Below are 24,647 nucleotides of genomic sequence, written 5' to 3' on the forward strand. Positions count from 1 at the left end.
CCACCCCAACCATGCAGTCCCACAGCCTGGAGATGCTGGTGCTCTGCTGGGCCCTGCAGATCTGGACTAGAAAGAAGGAGGAATGGAGGGAGGCATATATAGATAGAGTGGTGGGAGAGAGGGACAGGGGGGATGGTGAAAGGGGGAGAGGACAAGCTGAGGGTGGTACAGGGGGGCCTCTGGGACTGTGTGGAGGGAACCACAGTGAAGCTTCACTGCAGGCGTCAACAGTCTGGTGGTAAATACATTATGTCATGCATGGTTTGGAAGGAGGATTGGCAACATGAGATGTGAAAATATGGAGGTGGTGCCAATAGTTAGTTAAAGCAAAAACCAGTCCCAAGACCCTCCAGTCAAAAATAATAATTGGTTGGTTCTAGCTCTAGTTCTTCATCAAACAGCACCAGACATTCAGACCAGCTTGCCCAAGATGGAGAAAGGTCCCATGGTACTGTTTCCAATTAAAGTGAAGCTGTCCATTGACATTTTATAACACAGATGTCTGATATATAAATGTATTGCTTATATTTAAGAATGTATGGTCATGTATTTCCCAATAAGTATTTTGTTAGTGCAAACATGTTACATACTCATGTGTTATTAATGCAACATAGTCCACTGGGGTAGACTAAAATAAGACATTATTCAGTACAGATGACATGACCTCTAAAGCTTTCTCTACATCTTTGTGCTGTGCTTGGAGATTATTCACACCAGATGCAGAAAAGAGAATGGTTGACGATGATAGGACTTGATTGCTTGACTGGCGAAGAGACTAGTCCCTGTGTTGGCTAAACATGAACTCTCTGAATTATGTATGTGGCAGCGAATGGTTATTTACACCGAACGTCTGTCCAAAAGAGTTACTGAACACCAAGAACTGTAACCAGATTCGACTCTAACATTTATTTACATACTTTATAACACTCCAAAGACTACCTTGGGTATTTTATGAACAACCTGGCATCTGCAGAGTGTCTTACTAGAGCCAAGTGCCCCAGCAGTCATTGTATAGGATTCCCACTGGATCCAGATGTTTGTTTATATTTTTATATGTTTTACCACGCTGTGATGTCTAAGTTGTGCAATGTATTTATTTATAAAATCCCTGCCAGTCTAGGATGAACTGACATGTCGGCTGTCACTGTCTTATCTCAAGGCTATGAATCAGCTGAATGCAGAACTGCATCTAGACCTCCACTCTGTACCTCGAGTCAAGTGTTTCCGGGCTGCTGTTTTCAGCGGGCTCTCACCTCTAAACCAGCTGAATGTATAATGGGATTCAGTGAGATACCTGCAAATGTGGAGGAATGTGTCAGGAAATTTGGAGTTTGGAAATGAGTTTGTCGAACTTGCTTGTGGTAAATCAGTGCAAAAATAAATCTCTTTGAATCTAATGTGGAGATTCATGAAAGGGAAATAAGTGTCCTTTCTACTGAGGCGCTACATTTATTTGTCTGAAGTGACTTGCTTTGGACAGATGAAGCACAATAAGAAGACGCAATGTCTGTTTGTGCACTCCACTGTCTGGATCATGGGGGGTAAAGCCCTTTGCAATATCCGACTTGGTTTGTGTAATGGAAAGGTTGCCTGGGGAAAATTTCAAGAAGCTTCAGGTGTGTATGGTGGTCCTAAGCCTGGCCGGCTCCTTGCCGAGGAGACGGTGGTGCTGTGTACCTTAAGGAGAGAAAACCCACCCAGGCTATGAACTCAAGAGACAGATAAATGAGTTTGAAGATGTCTGTCTTTGAGAGAAGGGGTGTGTGTGTGTCTGTGTGTATGTGTCTGTATGTATTTGTGTGTGTGTATGAATGTGTGTGTGTCATCCAGACAGAAAATGAAGCTGGGTTTTCCTTCGAGGCCAGGCACATCCTCAGAGTGCATTCTGGTTTTTATCTCTTGGGAAAAGTGACCACCTGAGTCGAAGTCATTCTAGGTTCATCCATCCACCACTGAACCTAAAATAAAAGTCATGACTGAAAGTAGAGCAAATAGACCTCTTTATACCATTTCCATTAAGTTTACGGGCCTGTCAGCAATAATGAGCTCAGACAGGATGTCTCAGACTCCATCCGAATGTTTGCACCACTTAAAAGCTGTGGTGAGGCCCCAGGCCAGCTGTGGCCAGAGACATGGGTGTCTGATGAAGAGGATGGGTGGAGGCCTACCTACCTCAGCACAAGTAGATCCTATTTGAGTTTGGAAACGGAGTCAGCAGGATGCGCTCAGCAGTATTCTGTAGTAGGTGGCCACCCAAAATAGTTATGAATGTTTTGGCAGCCAGTCCTACATTTCCTGTCTCTAAACTTTGAAAGAGTTGCTTTTGAAGGTTTTTCTAGAGCCTTGGTCAGTCATTTTTTGTGTGTACTTTGTATCCGGTCACCGTTTTTGTTCAGTTTGTGTAAGGATAATATTGCATTTTAATGTGTCAGCAAGACTGCATAGTAACATTTTTAAAGAGGGGTCTCTCTTAAAAGGTTTCTTGCAGACATTAGTCACCCGTAGACATACGGAAGAGAGGAGCAGTATGGGGAGTAAGAGAAACCCGTTGAATAGCATGCTTTCATATCATTGAAAGCTTTTTTGTTTGCTTGGTACTTTATTCCTGTGCGCTTTTATTAGATGCTGTGCTGCTCTCTCCTCCAGCTTCCAACCCATGTGAGGAGAATGATGGACGTGGTCCATGCTCACACCTGTGTCTCATCAATTACAACCGCACCGCCTCCTGCACCTGTCCTCACCTCATGAAGCTGTCCCCCGACAAACAGTCCTGCTTCGGTGAGTGAGTCACCCCGTTCTAAGCCTCGCCCCTTTTAACATTTCCCTACTAAAACTAAACTAAAATGTGGGCACCTCATGCAACCCCTTACACAAAGCACCCAGAGATAATTTCAAATGTCTTTTTCTTATGAATGGTGTCTTTGACATTTAAAATACAGTATGGACTAGGGATTGGATGAGCATCAACATTTGCATCTTATTAAAGCTGTCATCATACACCTCCTTGGCCACATCTGACTAAAATGTCTACCGTCTCAAAATCAACTTTAGCCATTTCTATCATTTTACCTTTTACAACCATATTCTTTCCCCTCTGACCAGCACTGAAAAGGTTCCTGTTGTACGTCCGGCGGTCGGAGATCAGAGGGGTGGATATTGACAACCCTTACATGAACGTGATGACCGCCCTGACAGTACCGGACATTGATGATGTCACTGTGGTCGACTATGATGCCTTGGAGGAGAGGATCTACTGGGCTGATGTCAAATCTCAAACCATCAAACGGGCTTTCATAAATGGAACACAGCTGGAAACAGTCATCTCTGGAGGTAGACACACATGCGAATACATGAAAAGTCTGTAATATCGAAGTATCTGGGCAATCTCCTGTCAGTACAACAGCTCATAGCATATGTTTTTACTCAAGAACCTAGAAACCATACTGCCCTATACCAGGTCCTGCTTGTGTAACAATCTTTACTACCAAATTGTGATACAATTTCATTACTGTCCTAGCAGTTCCTATGGAACTAAAATGATGTTACCACATGGAGTGTTGCTAAACAAGATACAGTATTTATATTTCAAGAATGACTTGATACTGTGCAATAATTTGAGTCTCGTAGGAGCTACAGACACTGCATGCTTGGTGCTATAAGGTTGAACTAATGTGCATATCTAACTAACTTATGTAAGATGTCCGAAGTGACTGGACATTTCTGTCCGAGTAACTTCAGTGAGTAGCTGTGTTTTGCAAAAATGGTCTGGCAATAAAAAAAAGAAAGAACAGACGGTTGATGTGTTTCAAGAGTGCCTCCCATATTTCCTCTTTGAGGAATATTAAAAAAGCACATCTTAATTTGTCTTTGAATTCTGTGACTGAGATATAATTCCATGACCACAGAAAAAGAAAAAAAAGAAAGAAAACAAGTCAATAGTAATATTATTTATTTATTTATCAAGCAAAATCAAGTGCTCCTCTCATAAGATGATGATTTCATGTTGAAAATATTTTGTCTTTGTAATGCCAGTTTAAGCTAACTAATGCATCTGGTGTTTTTGCCAGTTTTCTAATGCATCTTTTATCATTTCAATTGTTCAAAAAAAATTAAACAGTTTAGAAAAAGAAAATACCTGAGTATGAATCACAAATATTTGATGCTGTTTCTTTTGTCTTTTCCCAGATATACTTAATTGCCGTGGGCTGGCTTTAGACTGGCTCTCTAGGAACTTATACTGGCTCAGCTCCGAGAACGACGAGTCACAAATCAATGTTGCTCGCCTTGATGGCTCCCTTAAGACCTCTGTCATTCATGGGATTGATAAGCCAAGGTGCCTTGTAGCGCATCCCACCAAGGGGTGAGTAGATTATACCACATTGTCTCTGTACTTTTTTACCCTCTCCCAGGCCTTAGCCAATGGGATTTAGAAGTCTCTGTTTCGTTTTATTGAAACAGAAATCTTCCTGAGAGGAAAGAACATGTATTTCACTTGTTTGGTGATTTCAAGAGAAGCATTTTGTTTAAGTGCATCTATCATTCATAAAAAAGTGCTGCAGTCGTTTATTAATTTTACTGATGGGACCTTGTGATTGAGCGCATGTCATTTGTGTTTCCCATCCTAGGAAGATCTACTGGACTGATGGAAACACCATCAACCTGGCCAACATGGATGGGAGTAATAGCAAAGTCCTTCACCAGAACCAGAGGGAACCTGTTGGTTAGTTTTACCTAGTTAGATTGAGTGGTCGTTCTATACATAAAACTGCTGCTGCGTGTAAAGCCGTCTCTTGTCTCAATGTAAGGACAACTGGAATTCTTCGATTCTAAAGAGCATATGTGGCACTCTGCAAAATGGCCGTGTTTGGCATGATTATTCACACTTGACCGTTCCAAGTGTATTTTCTTCTGTCACAGCACACACACTACAACTGTTTTGCTTGAACTGTGACACTCAGATGACATAAGCCTGACTGCACAATTGTGCATGTGCACGATAAAATCTCAAGCAGATGTTGCCATAGACCTCAAGGTCAAATAGTCACTTTCTCAAATCAACACTTTCGTTGCTTTCTATGTTTTTGTCTCGGGCTGTCAGGAAAATAAATAGCCTGAGCATCATATATCACATGACTTCATTTATGATTATGGGGTGGCCCTTGGGACAGGGTAAATTAATGATCTGTTGTGACTGTGAATCTGCCATACATAAATCCAACACACCGTGGGAGACAGAGGGCTGTCGAGACACACAATTGAAATAGCCTTCAGTTGCCACCATCAATAGCGCTATACTGTCAAATCCCATCATGTCGGCGAGGAAATGGATTTAAAAGGAGTCAGTCACTGGTCAAATTATTTATAATGTCAACTAGAGGTCAAAAAGAAATCAAACCCTGAAAGAAATCATTCCAAACAACCTCTCTCGGTCTATCCCTCTCTCTTTTGCCCACACTCTCTAAACTCTCCTCTATATCTTCCTCTCAAGGAATATATAGGAATATATCTTTCCACTCTCTCTCATTGTCAAGTCACATTTATAAATAAGGTAATAAAAATATGTGTATATTACAGTCATTGATAACCCCCTCTCTAACTTCTACCTCTCCTAGGCCTCTCGGTAGACTACACAGCAAACAAGCTCTATTGGATAAGCTCTGGCAACGGCACTATCAACAGGTGCAATCTGGATGGCAGTGGGCTGGAGGTGCTGGAGACTCTGAAGAGGGAGTTAAGCAAAGCCACAGCTATGGCTGTTATGGGTGAGTGGAGCATGTCAGTAGTGCATCAGATACCCATCAGAGATTAGGAAAAGTGTAAGTGGAAGGATTATAGTGTTGACTAGTTAAGTGGCTTCAGACTCAAGCCATTTAACCAGCTCATTGCAAAAGTCCTGCCCACACTCAGTGTGAAATTGTCAATGCTTTAGATAATTGGATAGCAAATACTGGGCTGGATTGATGATTGTTTTTTTTTGTCTAATGAAAAGGGAGGTGGTGGATGTTCAGTATGGATTGTTTCTTGATATCAGTGCTGCATCTAATGTGCTGAACCATTCATCACCACCTGGTTTCATTTGGAGATGAAACATTGCGTTAAATCAACATGCCCCTTCCCTAAGGCATAAATCACAAGTGATTATTTTCCTCAAGACCATTTGCTCTGACATTTGTTTGTACATACAGTAATGCCAAGAATCATGCATGAATAACCTGATTTTCAAACCTGGTCCACACAAGGAAACTATAGCTATAATAACGACAATAAAATAATAAAAAATAATAAAAGACACACTTTTTCCGGGAGTACACCAGCACTTTTTGTTTGAATATTTGTTGGATCAGAGCTTATTTCCTCCAGGAACACATCTATTGAGGGACTTGTTGCTCTTGTTGGTTAGTTGTATCTGATATAACCATTTGAACTCGCTGTGAATTATATTATTGTTGCTTGCTTTCCTCCAGATACACTCACTCTAGCACTTTTTTAGGATCATGTTGTTTAATTCTAATTTTTGGTGACCCGCAATGTTTGGGGCTGTCTCGTTGTTTATGATCATTGACCTATGCACTTTTTGTAAAGCTCTCTCTTGGAAGTCGCTTTGGATAAAAGTGTCTGCTAAATGAATAAATTTAAATGTATAACAATATATTCAAGTTTGCCGGAAATATAATTCAGAATGGCAATTTTCATTAAGTACTCAGTACGTAGTTGGAAAGAAAAGTAATGGATGCTATATCCTCCATTCTTGTTCTCTGCTGGCAACTAGTTCTCTGCATGGTAGAATAAAAGAAATAAAAACTGGTTCAGGCCTCAGAGAATGGGAGAACATATATGCCAACATCAAGGAAATGGAATCTTAATGTGATTGATTTAGGACCAGATGGCAAGGGAGACATGCAACAACCATGTCTCCTAAGACATCAAATTCAGCGCATAGCATCTGGGTTCATAATTATGTTACACTTTGAGCATTTTTTTATGGTCGAGATTAAACATGTAAATGGATTCATTTCCTTACTGTTACAATCTGTACAAATGGGAAGCATTTTCCCCGTATTGAGTGAATACATTTTCCTTGCCATCAGTCGTAATGAAAGGGACCAAAGTGAATTTACACAGCAGAATGTTGCTGGTTCTGGTTTTCTACTGTAACTAAGTTCATGGTCTGATGCAGGGAGAAGGGACCTCTTTGAAGCCCATTATTGGGTGTGCTTTGCCTTCGGCAAGGGCACAACCTTTGTTCTCTCACATATATATTATTATTATTCTTCTTGCCCCCCTAAAACTCAGTCAATATTTGGCCTACATAGACAAAGTAGGTGTCAAAAGTTTCGTCTTGGTAGCGATTGAGTTGCTTCTATTGGAATTTACGTTGCGTTGCATGGTTTAGGCTGAGGTTAAGTTTTTGTGGCGAAAAGTGAAGCTAACGGTGGCTAATTTGCTAGCCACAGTCACTGACGTTACTAACGTCACTACGTCACTAACGTCACGAAAACACGCGTGACTACCTTTGGCAGAACATTCATTTCGCATCTGTTAACTTGGGGAATAGCTAGGCTAACTATAGCTTTACTGCAAGGCAGCTGCAGAAACGCCACAAGCAAAGAGGCCAGGGTGATAACTATTTACTCATTTTACTTTGTGATATGACACACAATTGTCATGTGTAATGTACAGTATAAGCTGATATTATTAAGGAAGTACATCTACTTTCGGAAACAGTACAACAGAAACAAATAGTATAGTCTACTATTTCACTGAAGTATTAGCATCATGACATTAGCCTGTGTTGCCCGGGCAACACATACTACAGTGGTCTATGATGTAGCGTTATCTGTTTTCAATCGTTAAAATAAACATTCCTCACATATACATTTTCGTTGTAGGATTTATTCTGACATTAGTAAACGATTTGTTGGTGAAATTACCATTACCTGTGGTTTCAAACCAGTGTAGCTCACTGCAACGCTGTAGCTTACGCGAGACACACTACAAAAACATCTACACTACACAGCTGTTTAGGAAGTCAAACGGCGACAGAACATGTTCGGCACTCCCCTTACTTAAATCAAAAGTCTATCTAACTACTAACCTGAACTTCATTGCCACAGCCTAAACGTTGTCAATCTGTTCATGAAAATAATTAATTTCATCTTAAACCGTACAACGGAACGTTAAATCCAATTCAACCAACGCAATCGCTACCAAGTCGAACACAGCAGTAGTCTAGTACTGTACCGTAGTACATTTATTCATTTAGCAGACGCTTTTATCCAAAGCAAATCCAAATTGTAGTAGTACAATTTACCGGGGCAGCTTCTCCAGACAGGGCTATATCGCATTTTGCGTTGTTACTGACAATGATCGCTACCAGTGAGCTTTTTATGAATGAGCGATTTTCCACTAAATAAATGTCAAGCTTATTTACGTTTTGGGAGGCATATTTTCAGTTAGCAGATGGTACTGTTTGAATCGCGATTCCATCTTCTACTGCCGGGTAACGTCGTAGAATAATCTTCAAAGGGGGTTCTTTATTAATGAATGAATGCAATGAGTAGGCTAAATGCCTGAAAATATCATGAGAAGGGAAAAACTTAAAATGACGTTTAAGTCATAGAGATTAGGTCAATTTTTACACCGGTCTGCCAAATTTATTCGTTTTGATTCAACGATGAGGCTGCCTCTTGCAGGGGAAATGAGAAGACATCTATTTCATTCTACACTTCACTCGTATTTTCAGTTGTAAATGAGCAGCAAAAAAAAATGCTTTTAAATCTATGTAATCTTTATAAATAATAAGTATGAATTTTTATATAAAATATACAGAAATATCAGTTGTAAAAATGTCATTCAAAAACGGACCCCTGTACAACCGACGCAAGCAAGCACACCCTACAATTTCCCCAGAAATTGTACCCTCTCTAGTTTAGCTATGGATTGATTACTATTTGGTCAATGAACAGTGCTTCTTCCTGTTAGTCGAGTTGTAATTAGGCAGGGAGTACAATAAATGCACAACTACATTAAGAATACATGTGCTAGGCCTTAGTAATAATTGCTTACCGTAAAGAGCCAGGGATTGGTACAAAATATAGCAATCCATTTGCAGCAGGAATAGAACATGACTGACAAGGGGTGGGGTTGGGGGTGGGGGTAGGGGTAGGGGTGGGAGGGGGGGGGGTGTACTCTATACTTTCTTTGGCTTGTGTGGAGAGACTTCATAATAACATCTCATAAATGTAAGCCAGAACACAAGGAGACAGAGACTAATGCGTTTCTTTCCAGCCAGTAGCAGACCTCAGCAAAAGAGTGAAATGATGTTTGCAAGGAGCCATCAATCACGATTAACTAATTTGTGTGGTGTTACAGACATACTTTATTGCATTAACTAGTAGGGTACTTCAACACAGGTTCAGTGGTTTTACAATGCACGTGTTTGTGCTGGCTATTTATGTTTTAGTCATTTAACTTGTACCTGTGTGTGTGCTCAGATCAGTTGAGAAAACATTGTTGTTTTTTTCTTGTTCGTGTCCTGTGTTTCATTCAACGTCTGAGTATGTACCTATTCATGAATCTCAGTTTGTGAGACCAATTATGATACAGCTGTTATGCCATTACAATTATAAGCTTAGTAATAACAGTGGCCAAGTAGTCCAAATTATGTTTTTGTAACTGGTTCAATTACAAATACAGTAATTAAGTTTACTGTAATAGTGTCTTGTCAAACATAGCTAGTATGCTGTACATTTTTTCTGGATCCAGTTTATGTCTATGTCTTTCCTGATCTCTTTCTGAAAAGATATACATTTTTCGTGAAATGCCAATATCGTTATAAAGAAGCAAAAGATAAAAGCAAAAGTATTTGAGACTTATAAATACAGTATAAGAGGGAAAACTGGGATCTTATTTTATCCTATTTAAGCTTCTTATTCTAGTAAAACATTAAAGCATAATAAAGAGCCCTAAAGAGCCTAATAAAAGCATTTGTTTCAGTAGGGAATAGCTTGGTAGATCATTTTAACTGCACTTGTATTTAGATGGTTCGCTGGGATTTTGACAGAGTCTTGCTCTTTTGGGATGTAGTCAATTAAAGTTATATTGAACACTGATTAATCAACAGCCCCTTCCTACAGTACGAAGCCCTTTTTTCTGCCTGGTTTTTATTAATGAGGCACGTATGTTTGTAAGGCCTGTATTGATTATTGCAGTTGTCCTTCAAATTAAAAAAGGAGTAGATCTAACAAATAACCATCTGTTCTGGCAACATGACCTCACACCCTGTTTTGTAAGATTTCTATTAAAATGACATTTGCCATCCACAATATTTCTTAGACAATGTTGACAAAGTTGGACATAAGTATATTCCCATTTACGTATGTTATTTCATTCCTGCATGGCACCCAGTCATGAACATTGGTTGAACGTTAATGAGTGGCAAGTAGAAGTATCACAACTATCTCAACTATCGCAATCATTTTAATCAATGAAGATGGGATTTGTACATGAGAAAACAAATGTCTTATTTGTCCTCTTTCCCACTCTCCTGCATATCTGGATGATCATACAGACAGTCCAACAGTGAATTGAGGCCATAAATTCAGTGTCAGTGGCCCAAGGGTCATCTATTCTGCTCCTGAAACTGAGTCATAATTGGATTGGCTTTAAAGGCTGAGGCCTGCTGGAAAAGTGCGGCGGATTCATCAGTACACTGCCAGCTAAGAATCAAACCCGTGGTTGAGGATGAAAACGGAATATGATGAGCATCAACCAGGAAATCACTGCTACCCAGTGATCCCATGGCATTTAATTAACATAGGGAGCAAAGCTAATCTGGACCAGCTGATCTGGAGGGTCAGATGTTTGGCAAACACCATGTAGGCTGTCAGACTCGTTCACAGCAATTGGGCTGATTTCACAAATTGAGTTTTACCTTCCTTTGAATGCTGGCTTCGAGCCTAGGGCTAGAGCAATGACACGGCCGGCACTTCACTCATTTATGCTCTTTTTTTAAACAAACAATTGTAAAACAGTAACCGTATGTTTCCTGTTAACTCATTTTCATTTTCTATTTTTGTGATTAGCACTCTGGATTAGATGTTTCTTCGTTTGTTTTCTAGACACTGTTTTAAATAAGATTACATTCATAGTCATGAATCATGCACCTCTTCTGGTGAATATATTACATGATTCAGTCACTGTGTAAAATAGTTGTACTGTGTGAATAGAACAGAACAAACAATTAACAAACAACAAAAATCCATAACAGTAAATCGAATACAAATCAAATTGTTAATGTAAACAGTAATATTATTCCAAAGATGTGTCTATTTGTCTATGTGAACTTCAGAAAATTCCATCATCCATACAGTATCTGGCTGTTTTATGTGCAGACTAACAATGCCATGAACTACTCTCCACTGAGTACATTTTATACTACTGTGGAGAGCAAGATGGACAGAAGCCTTCCTCGCCATAGTCCTGATCAGTATTTAAAACACATTCAAAAATCCCCATGCTCTTCAGAACATCCATTCTACTCAGTACTGTATATTCATTGTTCAACAGTTTAAGATGTGAATACATCCATTTTTCCAAAGGTTTTTTTCCTGTGCTTGCAGAGTTTAGTGAAGTCAGATGTTCTCTGGTGTGTGTTCGAACAGAAAAAAAAACCCTGTCCCGTGGGGTGACATTTTCAGATATGGGGTTCCATGCTGTATCACCACGTTTAGTATTGCTGAATTCTACAGGGTTGTTCCATTTCTCAATGAGAGACATGAGAGCAGACTCTCCATTAGCCTTACCCGACTGACGATAACTCGTCCAATCCTGCAAATCCAATTTTGCTTCATGCAAGGGTTACAGCATCCAACCAGCATTATTTGATTATTTAGTCTGCTTCTATACAAGGACGTTTAACCTGGTAATAGATTTGTGTTTAGCGCTCTGTATTTAGGTATCTATTGTACTTTCTACGCATTAAATGGCAACCAATGCATGCTTGTCATTTTATCAACCAGTTTACTGCTCAGTTGTTCATCAGTCTTTCCATCCATGCTTTTAGCACTATAAATCAACAACGTCCAAATATGTACGTTTATCCCTCCTCTGCTGTGTGTATGATCACTCTTTTTCTATGTATCCATTTCCACATTTTGGTAATAGTGTACACCTTGTACATTTCTTGTCTTGGCTATTCCCATTTCCCAAATGTTTAGAAAATGTGTTGAACCCCACATTTCCTCATTTGTCTTTATGGATTCACTCTTCTTATATGTATTCCTTATATTTGCAATTACCACAAGTATCCTTTCACAACATTTTCTATTCATGCATTTACTTTTGAGTTTTGAGTCGAGATTCAAATGAGAATGGTTTGGTTTGTCTTGTCTCAGGTGGTAAACTATGGTGGGCAGATGATGAATCAGCCCAGCTTGGGACGGTTACCAAGAGAGATGGACGGAACCCTGTGGTTCTGAGGAATAAGACCAGCGGAGTGGTGCACATGAAGGTATTCGACAGGGAAGGCCAAAAAGGTAGGCGTACACTCGTGACATACTAATACGCACGTATAAAGACACGCACGGACGCCTAGACCAACGCACAGGCTCACACTCAGTCTCTTGATCTCACTACTTGGCATTCAGGCAGGAACCCATGTCAGACAAACAATGGAGGATGTTCTCAGCTTTGCTTCCCCACATCTGAGAACACTCGTAGCTGCTCCTGCACTGTGGGCTACAACCTGCGCTCTGACCGCATGTCCTGTGAGGGTAAGAATAGCCATCCTCCATGCAAACAAGGAAGCTCTCCTTACTGTCTCTGTTTGGAACTCCCCGCATTTCAAAAACCAGAAGAAAATTACATTAATATAATAGAAAACTGAAGCGATATGGACCATTGGCATTGAGTGTCCTAAGAAGTAACTGCTTGCACTTCACACTGTTGGTTTGAAAATGTCTTATCTCTCTCTCTCTCTCTCTCTCTCTCTCTCTCTCTCTCTCTCTCTCTCTCTCTCTCTCTCTCTCTCTCTCTCTCTGTAGGCGTTGAGTCCTTTCTGATGTACTCCATCCATGAAGGAATCAGAGGAATTGCCTTAGACCCCAATGACAACATGGAGACTCTCATGCCCATCACAGGGACCCTGTTTGCTGTGGGTGTTGACTTCCATGCAGGTAACAAACATTTGTGTGTGTGTATTATATACAGTATAGTATATACGTGTGTGTATGAGAGAGAAAGAGGGAGTGAGAAAGAGAGAGGGGGGAGAGGAGCAGGCCTATACGGTTGTTGGTTTTGTGACCTTCTTGAAAAATTGTTAGTGGTGTCGTCGAGAGGTGCTGAGATGAAACAAAAAGAAGATCACATTAGGCAAGCCACAGTAACAGCAGCGGTTTCTCCCCCACCCTCACAACCAGGCCTGACACAAGTATTTCCCCAGATATTGCATCAATTGAAGTTATATGCATTGTAATGCATAAACTCAGTGGCGTGGTCTTTGCCATGTTTTCCACTAAATGCATAAATCAAAGGGATTTTCTGTTTGATTTATTACAGTGACAAATGTTTTAAAATACTATGAACTACTTGCTCTTCATGTGCTGTGCGGCCTATGTAAACAACACGTATGAAGGAAAGGGAAGCTGTGTGTCCTGCACACACACACACACACACACACACATTCACACACCTCCACTAATGCACACATCTACCTCATACATGATGTCTACCTCACACATATACGGTAATCACACATGCACTTGTACGTGTTGCATATAACTCTTCCTTGCATCCAACACGTTTGAGGTACAGTCTATCCTGCTAGGCTTCTCACTCCCACAGTCAGAGGAGGTGTTACCGAACAAGTGAAGGAAGCTGTAAGCTGTAGGACCAGCTACGGAAATCCATAAACGGTGCACATCACTGCCATACTACCTAAGATTCCTCACAAAGTGCCCGAAATGCCTCTGAGACCTGGAGGGTCAACATCAATCTCGATGTGTGACTGCATTCTGGGAAATGAGGAAAGAGCCTAAACGTGAGCTAAAATTAGAAGGTGGCTGGGTTTTGGTGTGGGGCTCGGATTGCCCACCTCCTTCAGTATGCTCGGCTCAGGTGAACATGCAAATACGCAGCTCAGCCAGCAAAAGCTGATAGCTCACGCATTTCATTTGCATATCATTACAACGCAGGTTGTTGGAGCGTAAAAAAGATGAAATGAAGTCAGTATAAACAGGAAGGTGCAAATAAACATATAACACCGTCTCACCTCCTAACAACCTGTGCGTACCACTGACAGGCAGATGCTGATGGGGTTTGCACATGGCTAGAATGACAATGAATCACTTCGAATTTTATGACTTAAAATAAAGCTGTAATCTGAAAATATCATGACATTTTGAGAACGATGTTTTGCGTAAACAACTTTACAATTGCATATTACCACAGGAAATGACACAGTGTACTGGACAGACATGGGTCTGAACAGGATCTCCCGTGCCAAGAGAGACCAGATCTGGAGGGAAGACATTATCACGACTGGTATCAGCAGGGTTGAGGGCATCGCAGTTGACTGGATAGCTGGTCAGTATGGCATGCTGTGAACAGTAACAAAAAAATACCACAAAATGACAGTTTTTGTACGGTTTTATAATGTGTGAACAATTTGAGCCTACTAACGTCCAAAATCTCAGTTGTTTCCAATTTTGAAATATGCAGAAATATATATATATGAAATGCCCCTCTCTGAGACATGTCTTTGTATGTGCTTTTTCTTTCAATGTTTCATGTTGTGAATCAATGTTTGCTGATGGTGAGTACCTCTGCTCAATTTAAGACTGATTGTAATGGATCCTTGGCTTCTAATCACAGGTAACCTTTACTGGACAGACCACGGCTTTAATCTGATTGAGATCTCCCGTCTGAGTGGCGCGTATCGTTCTGTGGTAATATCTGAAGGTCTTGATCAACCCAGAGCCATTGCCGTCCATCCACAGAAAGGGTATGAAGAGACAATTTTGTAGCTTCAGTATAACGAGCAGATACTAGACAAAAAATTAGAAAGGCTAGCTTGTGAGTTGGTGGGTGAAATTATTAAGCTCCCTCCTACACATGTCACAATATGGAAAATCAATGGCATCCTGGTGTGTCTAACCTAAAGAAATCATGTAATAGGTGGAAGGTAGTTAATGCCATGAAGGTCACCAGGACCACACATGGAACACATTCTGCAGGAAGTGTCAATTATTTGCGGACACTTAACATGTCAATTTAAAGGCACAGGATATTATGTCTTGCACTGATGGTGCACATGGTTGTGGTTCCCACAATACTTCTATATTATTTACTGCAGATCTTATAATGTAACTTTAACGTTAGACCAGGTTTATGGAAATATGGCCTTACTTTTGAATCATACATTATTTTTAGATGTTCAGATTTTGATTATGACTTGTTGCAGTAGCTGAATGTGTATGTACTTCTGCCCTTTTCCCTTGTCCAGATACCTGTTCTGGACAGAGTGGGGTCAAAACCCTTGTATAGGCCGGGCCCGTCTCGATGGCTCTGACCAGGTCACACTGGTGAATTCTGGGATTGCTTGGCCAAATGGCATCTCCATAGACTATGAGGTGCAAATGATACTTAACTGTTCCTCTGGTCCACTTTCCATATGTCCCCACCTAATTTTTCCATTGTGAAAAATATGGGCCGTCATAAGAGGATAACCCGGTGCTGTGCATTTTCAAATTACTTTCCAGGAAAACAGATTATACTGGTGTGATGCTCGCACAGACAAGATAGAGAGGATCAACCTTGAGACCGGTGAGAGTCGGGAGATTGTACTGTCAGCGGCCAACGTAGACCTGTTCTCAGTGGCTGTGTTCGGGGCTTACATATACTGGTCTGACAGGTAATTTATTATTACCTTAAATGCACACAAGCCACTGGCCCCATGAAATCCGCAGTACTAACCCGGAGTTAACCCTCGGCTTAAGGTTCCCAATGGAAATCATGAAGGAGTATTTCCCCCTGATGAGGTCATCTCCCTATTTATGCAAATGCCACAATGACTCCTCATTGCCATTACCAAGGGACAATCTTTCACCTCAAGTTGTTCAGTGTTCAGACTCTTTTTTTGTGTGTGTGTAATAAAATAAGACTATCAGTCGATGGCTTTCAAACGTGCAAGACTAGAAGGACTATCTTGGCGTAACTTGTACGGGAATACACACTTACGTGTCCTCTACATTTCTTGCCTTTCCCCTTCGGGCGTGTCAGGGCTCATTCCAACGGGTCCATCCGCCGGGGATCTAAGAGTGACGCCACAGATGCTGTGACCATGCGCAGTGGCCTGGGGGTCAACCTGAAGGATGTGACAGTGTTTAATCGAGGCCGGGAGAAAGGTTGAGGTTTCAACTTAATGGTCTTATTGATTCTCCCCACCATCATCATAACTTCATTTCGTTTTTTGCTTTTTCCGTTCAAAATCTACCAAAAACCTCAGTATCCATTGGGAGGCGGAATTGATCCAAGCATTGCCATTCCTTTTTAATGTATAATTGTAACTGTTATAAAGCAAGAATGTCTGCATCACTCCTGCGTCACTAGCAATGCGAAGTCGGTTGCGCAGATGACACCGATAATGATCTCGGTCAAAAAGTGATGTATGTGTCTCTTGTGAAACAGGTACCAATCCATGCGCCAGGAGTAATGGGGGATGCCAGCAGCTGTGCTTTCACCTAGGCAGTGGGCGTAGGACCTGTTCTTGTGCCCACGGCCACCTGGCTGAGGACGGCTTTGCCTGCAAGCGATATGACGGGTACCTGCTCTACTCCGAGAGGACTATCCTGAAGAGCATCCACCTCTTCGACGAGAACGACCTCAACTCGCCTGTGCAGCCCTTTGAGAGGCCCGCCTTTTTTAAGAACATCATTGCCCTGACATTTGACTACCGTCAGAAGACTGCAGGGACAAACCGCATTTTCTTCAGCGACATACACTTTGGGAATATCCAAATGATAAATGACGACTGGACTGGAAGATATATCGTAGCAGAGAGTAAGTGCGGTTAAAATGGACGCCACTCGTTACCTGTAACTGTACGTAAGCATCTGAATGAAGTGAGGAACGGAAAGGAGGATCCATGTTCTGTACTCTGTGTTCTTTTCTCTTGCTCTTCGTGATTTTACCTTTATTCCTTTCTGTCATTTCATTCACGTTTTATATACCTTGAATATTGATGCCACTTGTTTTGCAAAGGCAATGGCCTATCTATGCGATTTAGCAGAAGCCACCCTTTTTGCTTCTTAACAGCCATTTGTGAGACGACTATTTGAATGGAAAGGTAAAGTGCCATAGCTCTTGATACATTGTATGGCTTCAATGCATCAAGTTGGAACGTTTTAGGGCTAATGGCCACTTCCATTTTTCTTCACTAAATGGGACCAATTTAACTGTCAAAAGGGATGGTTAGACTCCTGCTCGTATTATTGATGGATAAAATTACCCCACTCACATTTTCACCACATTTAGACCCAAACTGAAATAAGTGGTTTGAAAAAGTGATACACTGACCATTTCGGCCAAGAGACATTTGTTTGAATTCAGAGGTGGAGCATGGCAGGGAATGTCCTCTGCATCATTTCATAATACAACATACTAAATGTATGGATATTTGTGGATGTTTAAAACAGAATTTGGAGCATGCTGTGAAATAGATTGATCTAACTAAATAACCACAGCATGTGGAATTATGGATATTTTCTTAGTGGTAAATTTAAGAGTGAAAGTAAATACATATTGCAGAGAGAGAAGACATTTTCTTTCCTTTCACTAGCCTAGTCAATCCTGCCTTGATAGGGATGAGTGGAGGCAGATGAGAAGAGAAAGCCTCTGTTCCACTCTGTAAGCATCTTCTGCTGTATTCTAAGTCTCTCCTTTGAGACGAGAGCTCAAATCCAACCCCCTCTCTCTCTCTCGCATACTGAGAGAACAGCAGGGTCCTACTGATCTAACCACCCTTCCATATCCTTGTGTTGGCTAAACTTAAAGCAGGGAAAGTGCCCTCCATTACCAGAGACCAGGAACCATTATCCTTCAGGAAACTGGAAATATCACAAGAAAGAAAATAATAATTTGTTGGGATTTTCATGTGGTGTCCTGTGAGTTTACATACAGTATGTATCACTGTTGTAATGTGTTACACACTTTGCTGATGATGATCAGTTAAATAATGTATTCATTACTTTTTCAGGAAAAGGTTACCAACCTTATGAAAGTGCATTTTTCTGGTCATGATACCAGTCACTGTTGTCTCTACAGTAATGCTTTTACATAATCAACCACAGGCTGGGTCACCTGCTTATTTCCAGCTCTGTGAGCTGAACCCTTGCTTTCATCTTTGAAGTTGTTTCCCCTTTGGCAGCTTCTAGATGAAAGCCAACACTCCCCTTTTCCACCTCCCCACGAAGTTAGTTTCTGTGCCCTGTCATTGACGAAGGGTGAAGATGTTAATCATCCATATTTCCCTAATTAAACTCCTCGTCCTCCAGTAATTACTCCCTGGCCTCACCAAAGATTTCTGGAAAAACCAAGCTGTCAGACGCCTTTTATTATGAACAATTAATTAGCAATTGGCTGACTCAAGATAATGCCTAAAGTATTCTTGTGTAAGGTTTATGGTGTTTAGCACCAAATTCAGCTATCTACCTTTTTGACCGCATGTTGATCATTAAGACTAATTAGGTGCAGAATTCACTGAAGGCTGGCAATTGTATGGCAGTCTAAAGTGTGACCATAATTTAGTGGTGGTCATAACTTTCTACATAAATGAAAAACAGGAAAAACACGTGTTGATAAGAAAGAAAATGAATGCTTAATGAACTTTCCAGTAGACAGATATAGTCGACCTGTTGTTCGTTGGACTAAAGTGTATCTTGGTTTCTGTTCCGTCAGATGTGGGTTCTGTGGAGGGTCTTGCATACCACCGTGCCTGGGACACACTGTACTGGACCAGCTCAACCACCTCCAGCATCAGCAGGCAGACTGTAGACCAGGACCGCCCTGGTGCCCTTAGCCGGGAGGCCGTGGTTACCCTGTCTGAGGACGACCACCCTCACGTCCTCGCCCTGGACGAGTGCCAGAAGTTAGTGTCTGATTTGCTCACTATCCCATTATTTCATTGGTTGATGTCAGTATTTAGAAGCTCAACAATTTAAATAATTTGCCATGTTTCTTGCATGTCACAGATTTCCGTCAGCTGGCTATTTAAGAAAAAGAAGGGAACAAGACATTAAATTATATTTACAAGGGAATGTAAAGTCACATTTGGCTTAATCTACAGTAATACTGTTTATTCAGAATGCTGTTGATTTTAGATTAGAGTTATATTGAGATATTTACACTGCAGAGAACATTGCACCCCAATACCTCACAATGGGATATTCCTAATTGGCTTTATACTCTTTTGAAGAGAGTACCAATCTTAACAATAAAAATGCCTCTTGTGGCATTTCACAACAAAGTGACAATGTTCCTGTTATGCTGTTCAGTATTAGGATGGAAAAAGACACTTTGGTTCCATGGTAATTACTTGTTTATGTCAACAAGGAGACTTCATTGTCTTGAAATGCAGAGAGCACTTGCTCATAGTTCACTAACAAAATTAAACTAGTATGGTGATTTGGTATTTGATATTCCCATTGCTGGCGTTTATTTCTAATTTAACAGGAGGTGATAAAATAGGACTTATGTCTGTCACCATGAAGGGTTATAAAATGGAATCCTCCTTACATGTAAATGCATAGCCAATCTTGATTTATTTTATTTTATTTTAAAGAAATACCAGGTATAAGGGGTTAGTCCCAGAATTTCTCCAGTTGTCTCCAATTTCTCTCTGTCTTAATCATACACTTGAAATGTAATTTGTGCATTCTGTAAATCCACTTACACAGAAACAGCTCTTATTTATTTGCTCCCCCTGCCCTTATAATCATCTCTCAACATTCTCAGTAACAATATGAAAGAAATATGGATTGACATTCGATCTTACAGCCAACGGGCCTAATGCTAATCAGTCTTATAAAAAAAGGAGAGCGGGGCAGCGGCGAAACGGTAGCACCTCATCAGAGATGGAACTCAGGCTCGGTGACACCCAGACAACAGGGAGAGCAGATGACAGGTCATGAAAGTCACACGAGCTATGGGAGCAGTAGATAACAGAGTAACATGACCACATAGACCTCGGGCCATTTGGAACAGCAATGAATAATTCCTTGTCTCCCATTAGTGTTTGTTTCCCCTGCGATAGAGGGGCTTGACAAGTTACAATCACAGTCCCATATTAGCCATCATAGGGGCCATGATTCAATTCTAGAGAACACATATTTGTTCTGTACACCTCACTGATAGGGTGTAAAGACATCTGTAGGGAAATAGGCATGTTATAGAGATCTGGTGATACATCGGTTTGTCCTGTAGGAGAAAATTGCTTATACAGCTTAAGATAAAAGATACAGTGAAGCATGACGTTCGCTGTATTTTTGCTGATGTGTCCTATAGCTTTTTAAGTTTATCTGTGGGGTTAACGGTGGGTTTTCGATGTGGTTTGAATATTTCAGCCTGATGTTTTGGACCAACTGGAATGAGCAGAGGCCCAGTATTATGAGATCTAACCTGGCAGGGAAAAACATAAAGGTGATTGTAAGCACAGACATCTTGACCCCAAATGGACTGACCATTGACCACAAGGCTGAGAAGATCTATTTCTCAGATGGGAGCTTGGGGAAGATTGAGAGGTGTGATTACGATGGCTCCCACAGATATGTGAGTATCATAGTGTCATCAGTGATCTACTGTACATTCATACACTTTTTTTAATTTTGCATTTATTGTGCGGAAGGACCCGAAGTACATTAATAATGTGTTAATAAGACTGTATACATTTTAATTATATTAGGAATGGTTAGGGTTACAGTTGTACAATTGGATAAGGGTTGTTAGATAATGAAGCCTTAGTTACATGTTACATAGTAACATTAAAATGTGTTCATACAATTTAATAACTTAGTAAGGCCTTATTACCTATTATTCAATGCTGATTGTAATTACCTGGATCTAAAATGTTACACAATGGGATCGATGTTGTTCAAGAATCCTCGACTGATATGACCCATCGTGTCTCTAATTAACTCATTTTCTCCAACTCACATATCATCTCATCCGTGATGAGATGACGAACCAGTGGATATCCTGTAGAATATCTATCACTATGTTCTCATATAACATACCACAGACGGTGGTTTACTTTATCATAAAGTGATTTTCCTTCTGAAGTTAAGGATCTCATCGAGGGTCTCATTTTATTCGGGGGAAGAGGTTGCATGCATAATAAATCTCCTCCTGATAATCCTCCCTGGATACGTATCGCTCTGTATCCCCTGCATGTACGGGATTACATGACACCCCGGCTCCCCATTGCTATGGATTTCAATTTGCACTTGACACAACCTTTGCGACTCACCAACTTACCCCATCTCAATTAGTTACCCATACGTTTGCCAAGCGAGGTCACAAGGCTCAAAAGTCTCGCCCTGCAAGTCCTTGCGTGCCCCCACCACAGCGTAGTACTGCTAATGAAGCCTCGCACGGAGCCCTATCGCGGGGGCCAGCCCGTCACCATCCCAATTAAAATGTGAAAATTAAACAGAGGTAACGGATTATCAACAGAAAGAAAGCCGCGAGCCACTCTGTGTGGTGGTGTGAAGGGGGGCTTCCTGCCGTGTGTGTTGGTGTGTGTGCGTGTGCATGGCTGGCTGTGAGTATGGGTGTGTGTGTGTATATGGGTGGGTGTGGTGTGTACACACACACACACACACAGGGCCAAGCTCCTCCACTGCGGGGGTGTCATTACAGCCTGACAGGGAGCCCAATGACATCTCGTCTGACAGGGAGGAGGCAGGGGGCTCCAAGGCCCTCTCTCCCGGCTCACGGCCTTCTCCCGTGTCAGACATTGAGAACTCCGTCATTAATGAAGTCGGAACTCAAGAGAGTTCCACGGAGAGTGTGTTGAGGGAGGATGTCAACACATTTAGCACTGGAAAGAAGACCCTTTTAAGTGTGAAGAGACAGAATCATAATTGAGTGCCGCATAAGGATGTTTAGTGTGAGGCCAGTGAATAAGTTTTGAGACGTCTGTTAGGGCAGCACTCACAGACGTGTTCTATGTAATGTAAAGAGGAATCGCTTTTGATGCATCGGCAGGGGTTTTATTAAGACATGACACTCGGAGATGTGAGTTTTGGAATCCAAACATATTTAGCACATTATGAATCATCAAGTTTTAAAACCCTCATTTATGCCTGCTTATAAGTGCTTCTCTATTTACTTCAAGTATGCATGGAAGTAGACTTTTTGAGATTTGGAACGATAATTAGTCCCTGCGTTCACAACCAACGTCCTCCTAATCTAATTTCCTGTCAATATGTTCCATCAAAACCCATCTGGCACTCTCTCTCTCTTTCTCCCTCTCTCTCTTTTTTTTTCTCTGTCTCTCATTTTCTGTCACACGGTCTCTCCTCTCCCAGTCTTGCTCTCTCTATCTCTCTCTCTCTTTCTCTCTCCTGATGTCCAGTTGTTTCATGCACACACCAGGCTCCTTTAATCAACACCTGTCCTATTAATCCCTGTTTGGCGGCAGGGCTAATGTGATCATGGTTACACGCATGTCCCACTAATAGCTGAAACTACAGAGCTGCAGGAGGCCCTGATGGCTCCAGCCCTGACAATCCCAGAAGGCGTCATCTGATGTATTCCTGCCTCCCTCTCCATGACACTGTCATTTACACCCTCCACATCTGGGTTAAACAGTCATTTAGTGACTCCAGAAGCATTCGTTAGCATTGGTGGTTTTCCTCTCCGTCCTTGTTTCAAGGTCATTTGACACTTTTACTGGCCCGTTCTAAGTTTCTAAGTTTTAACATGTTGTCAAAGATAAGCATTCACCCTTGAGCAGTTTACATCCCTATCACCTTTTTGTCATATCCGCACACACACACACACATCATATCTATTGTTGATCATGCACTCCTCAACTCTGTAGGTCATTGTAAAGTCCGGCCCTGGAACCTTCTTTGGCCTTGCTATCTACGGAGACTTTATCTTCTGGTCGGACTGGGCCCGACGGGCGGTTCTGCGTTCTAACAAGTACACAGGAGGAGACACCAAGGTACTGCGAGCAGACATCCCCCACCAGCCCATGGGAATCGTCGCCATTGCCAACGACACAAACAGCTGTGAGTAGTATTCTCCCTGGAATGGACTTGCTTCAAAGACACCTGGGCTGTCATACTGTATATCTGTGTGTGTGTTTTCACGTCAAGTGTATGCATGAGAGAGAGAGCAGGAGAGAGGAGAGTGCATGGACAAATTGAAAGTATCGTACAAATCTTTGAGCAATGCGCGACAAATTGAGCCAATCGATTTGTCTTTCTCAGATCTGTGCTCTTTTGGGTCACATGTGCAGCTTTCCAATGGTGTCTGAGTGAACATTGGTCACTTCAAAGCTACTCTTTGCCACAGGCCACAGCTGATTTATCTTCATCCACGATTCCTCCTTTTGATGAGAGAAGCAGCAGGGATGATAAATTAAGAAGGTCACATTAAGCTGGGAAAGAAACTTAAGCAAGGGATGTAATTAATAAAAGATTTCCTTCAGTGGGGGAGCAGGTCTCTGAAGTGTCGCCTATGTTTAAAGTAGGACGATGGGAAATGGGCTTAAGAGCGTCCCAAAGGCTAAGACTTGTCTGTTGCCTGTTGAGAGAGATTTTTTCACCACTGCAAATGGTCTCAAATTCCAAACATTGGCCTGTGGATCTGACAGACATTAACAACCTGCAATGATAAATCACCCTGTTCCAATTTTGAGTCACGGCTGTTATTATGATGATGTTTCCTCATCCTCATTAAAGCCTTCTGTAGCTCTCATCGTCTCTCCCAGTGTAGCCAGATGAGAGGCCGACCTGCGTGCTTCAGGAGCTTTTCCAGAGCCCTGCTGAGTCATCCCTCACTCAGTCGCTGATGCATGAATGAAAAGCCAGGGGCTGGTGGGTAGGGAAGAGGAGGTAGAGAATGAATGGCTCATTTGTCACATATCTCTCCTGCAAATGCTACCCGTTTGGACTTCCCCCTTCCCTTTCTCTGTGAGTCTCCCTCTCCACCCCACTCTTTATCGGGAAAGAGAAAGCAATACCTCCTTGTACCTCCCCGCCTCAGGACTAATTAAGTTTGGTTTTCAATACAGGAGGCGGCACCGGTGGCTTTTTCAATAAACAAACCATTCATTTGACTTCAGCCATTCAAGTCGGGGAGACTGAGTGTCTGTAACATTCCTCGCTGGTTGTGGTGTGTTGCAGGCGAGTTGTCTCCATGCCGAGTGCTAAATGGAGGATGTGGTGACATCTGCCTACTGACCCCGGAAGGAAGAGTCAACTGTAATTGCAGAGGAGAGCGTGTGCTATTGGATGATAACAGATGTGTGTGTAAGTCAGATGTTTTTAAGTCCTTATCCCCCCACACAGACGACACACACACAGTTCTCAAAACAAACATTACACAAAACAAATATTTATAATGCTGTCTTATTATCTGTA

The 24,647-nt window shown here is 41.5% G+C and overlaps 1 protein-coding gene across 1 annotated transcript in view; it reads left to right on the top strand.

The window, feature by feature from the left end:
• lrp1bb (low density lipoprotein receptor-related protein 1Bb) overlaps window positions 1-24,647 on the top strand; it is a 113,685-nt gene that overhangs the window by 47,542 nt on the left and 41,496 nt on the right. Inside the window, exons 29-46 of the mRNA XM_062456230.1 lie at window positions 2,647-2,778; window positions 3,103-3,330; window positions 4,186-4,360; window positions 4,626-4,720; window positions 5,613-5,762; window positions 12,396-12,536; window positions 12,648-12,773; window positions 13,044-13,175; window positions 14,449-14,583; window positions 14,872-15,001; window positions 15,503-15,629; window positions 15,759-15,910; window positions 16,279-16,403; window positions 16,687-17,058; window positions 18,955-19,144; window positions 20,619-20,823; window positions 23,099-23,291; window positions 24,411-24,536. Of these exons, the coding sequence (XP_062312214.1) occupies window positions 2,647-2,778; window positions 3,103-3,330; window positions 4,186-4,360; window positions 4,626-4,720; window positions 5,613-5,762; window positions 12,396-12,536; window positions 12,648-12,773; window positions 13,044-13,175; window positions 14,449-14,583; window positions 14,872-15,001; window positions 15,503-15,629; window positions 15,759-15,910; window positions 16,279-16,403; window positions 16,687-17,058; window positions 18,955-19,144; window positions 20,619-20,823; window positions 23,099-23,291; window positions 24,411-24,536 (2,934 nt within the window). The remainder of the gene's footprint in view (window positions 1-2,646; window positions 2,779-3,102; window positions 3,331-4,185; window positions 4,361-4,625; window positions 4,721-5,612; window positions 5,763-12,395; window positions 12,537-12,647; window positions 12,774-13,043; window positions 13,176-14,448; window positions 14,584-14,871; window positions 15,002-15,502; window positions 15,630-15,758; window positions 15,911-16,278; window positions 16,404-16,686; window positions 17,059-18,954; window positions 19,145-20,618; window positions 20,824-23,098; window positions 23,292-24,410; window positions 24,537-24,647) is intronic.

Source organism: Osmerus eperlanus, chromosome 3 (assembly GCF_963692335.1).
Source record: "Osmerus eperlanus chromosome 3, fOsmEpe2.1, whole genome shotgun sequence".
In the NCBI taxonomy this organism is placed as follows: Eukaryota; Metazoa; Chordata; class Actinopteri; order Osmeriformes; family Osmeridae; genus Osmerus; species Osmerus eperlanus.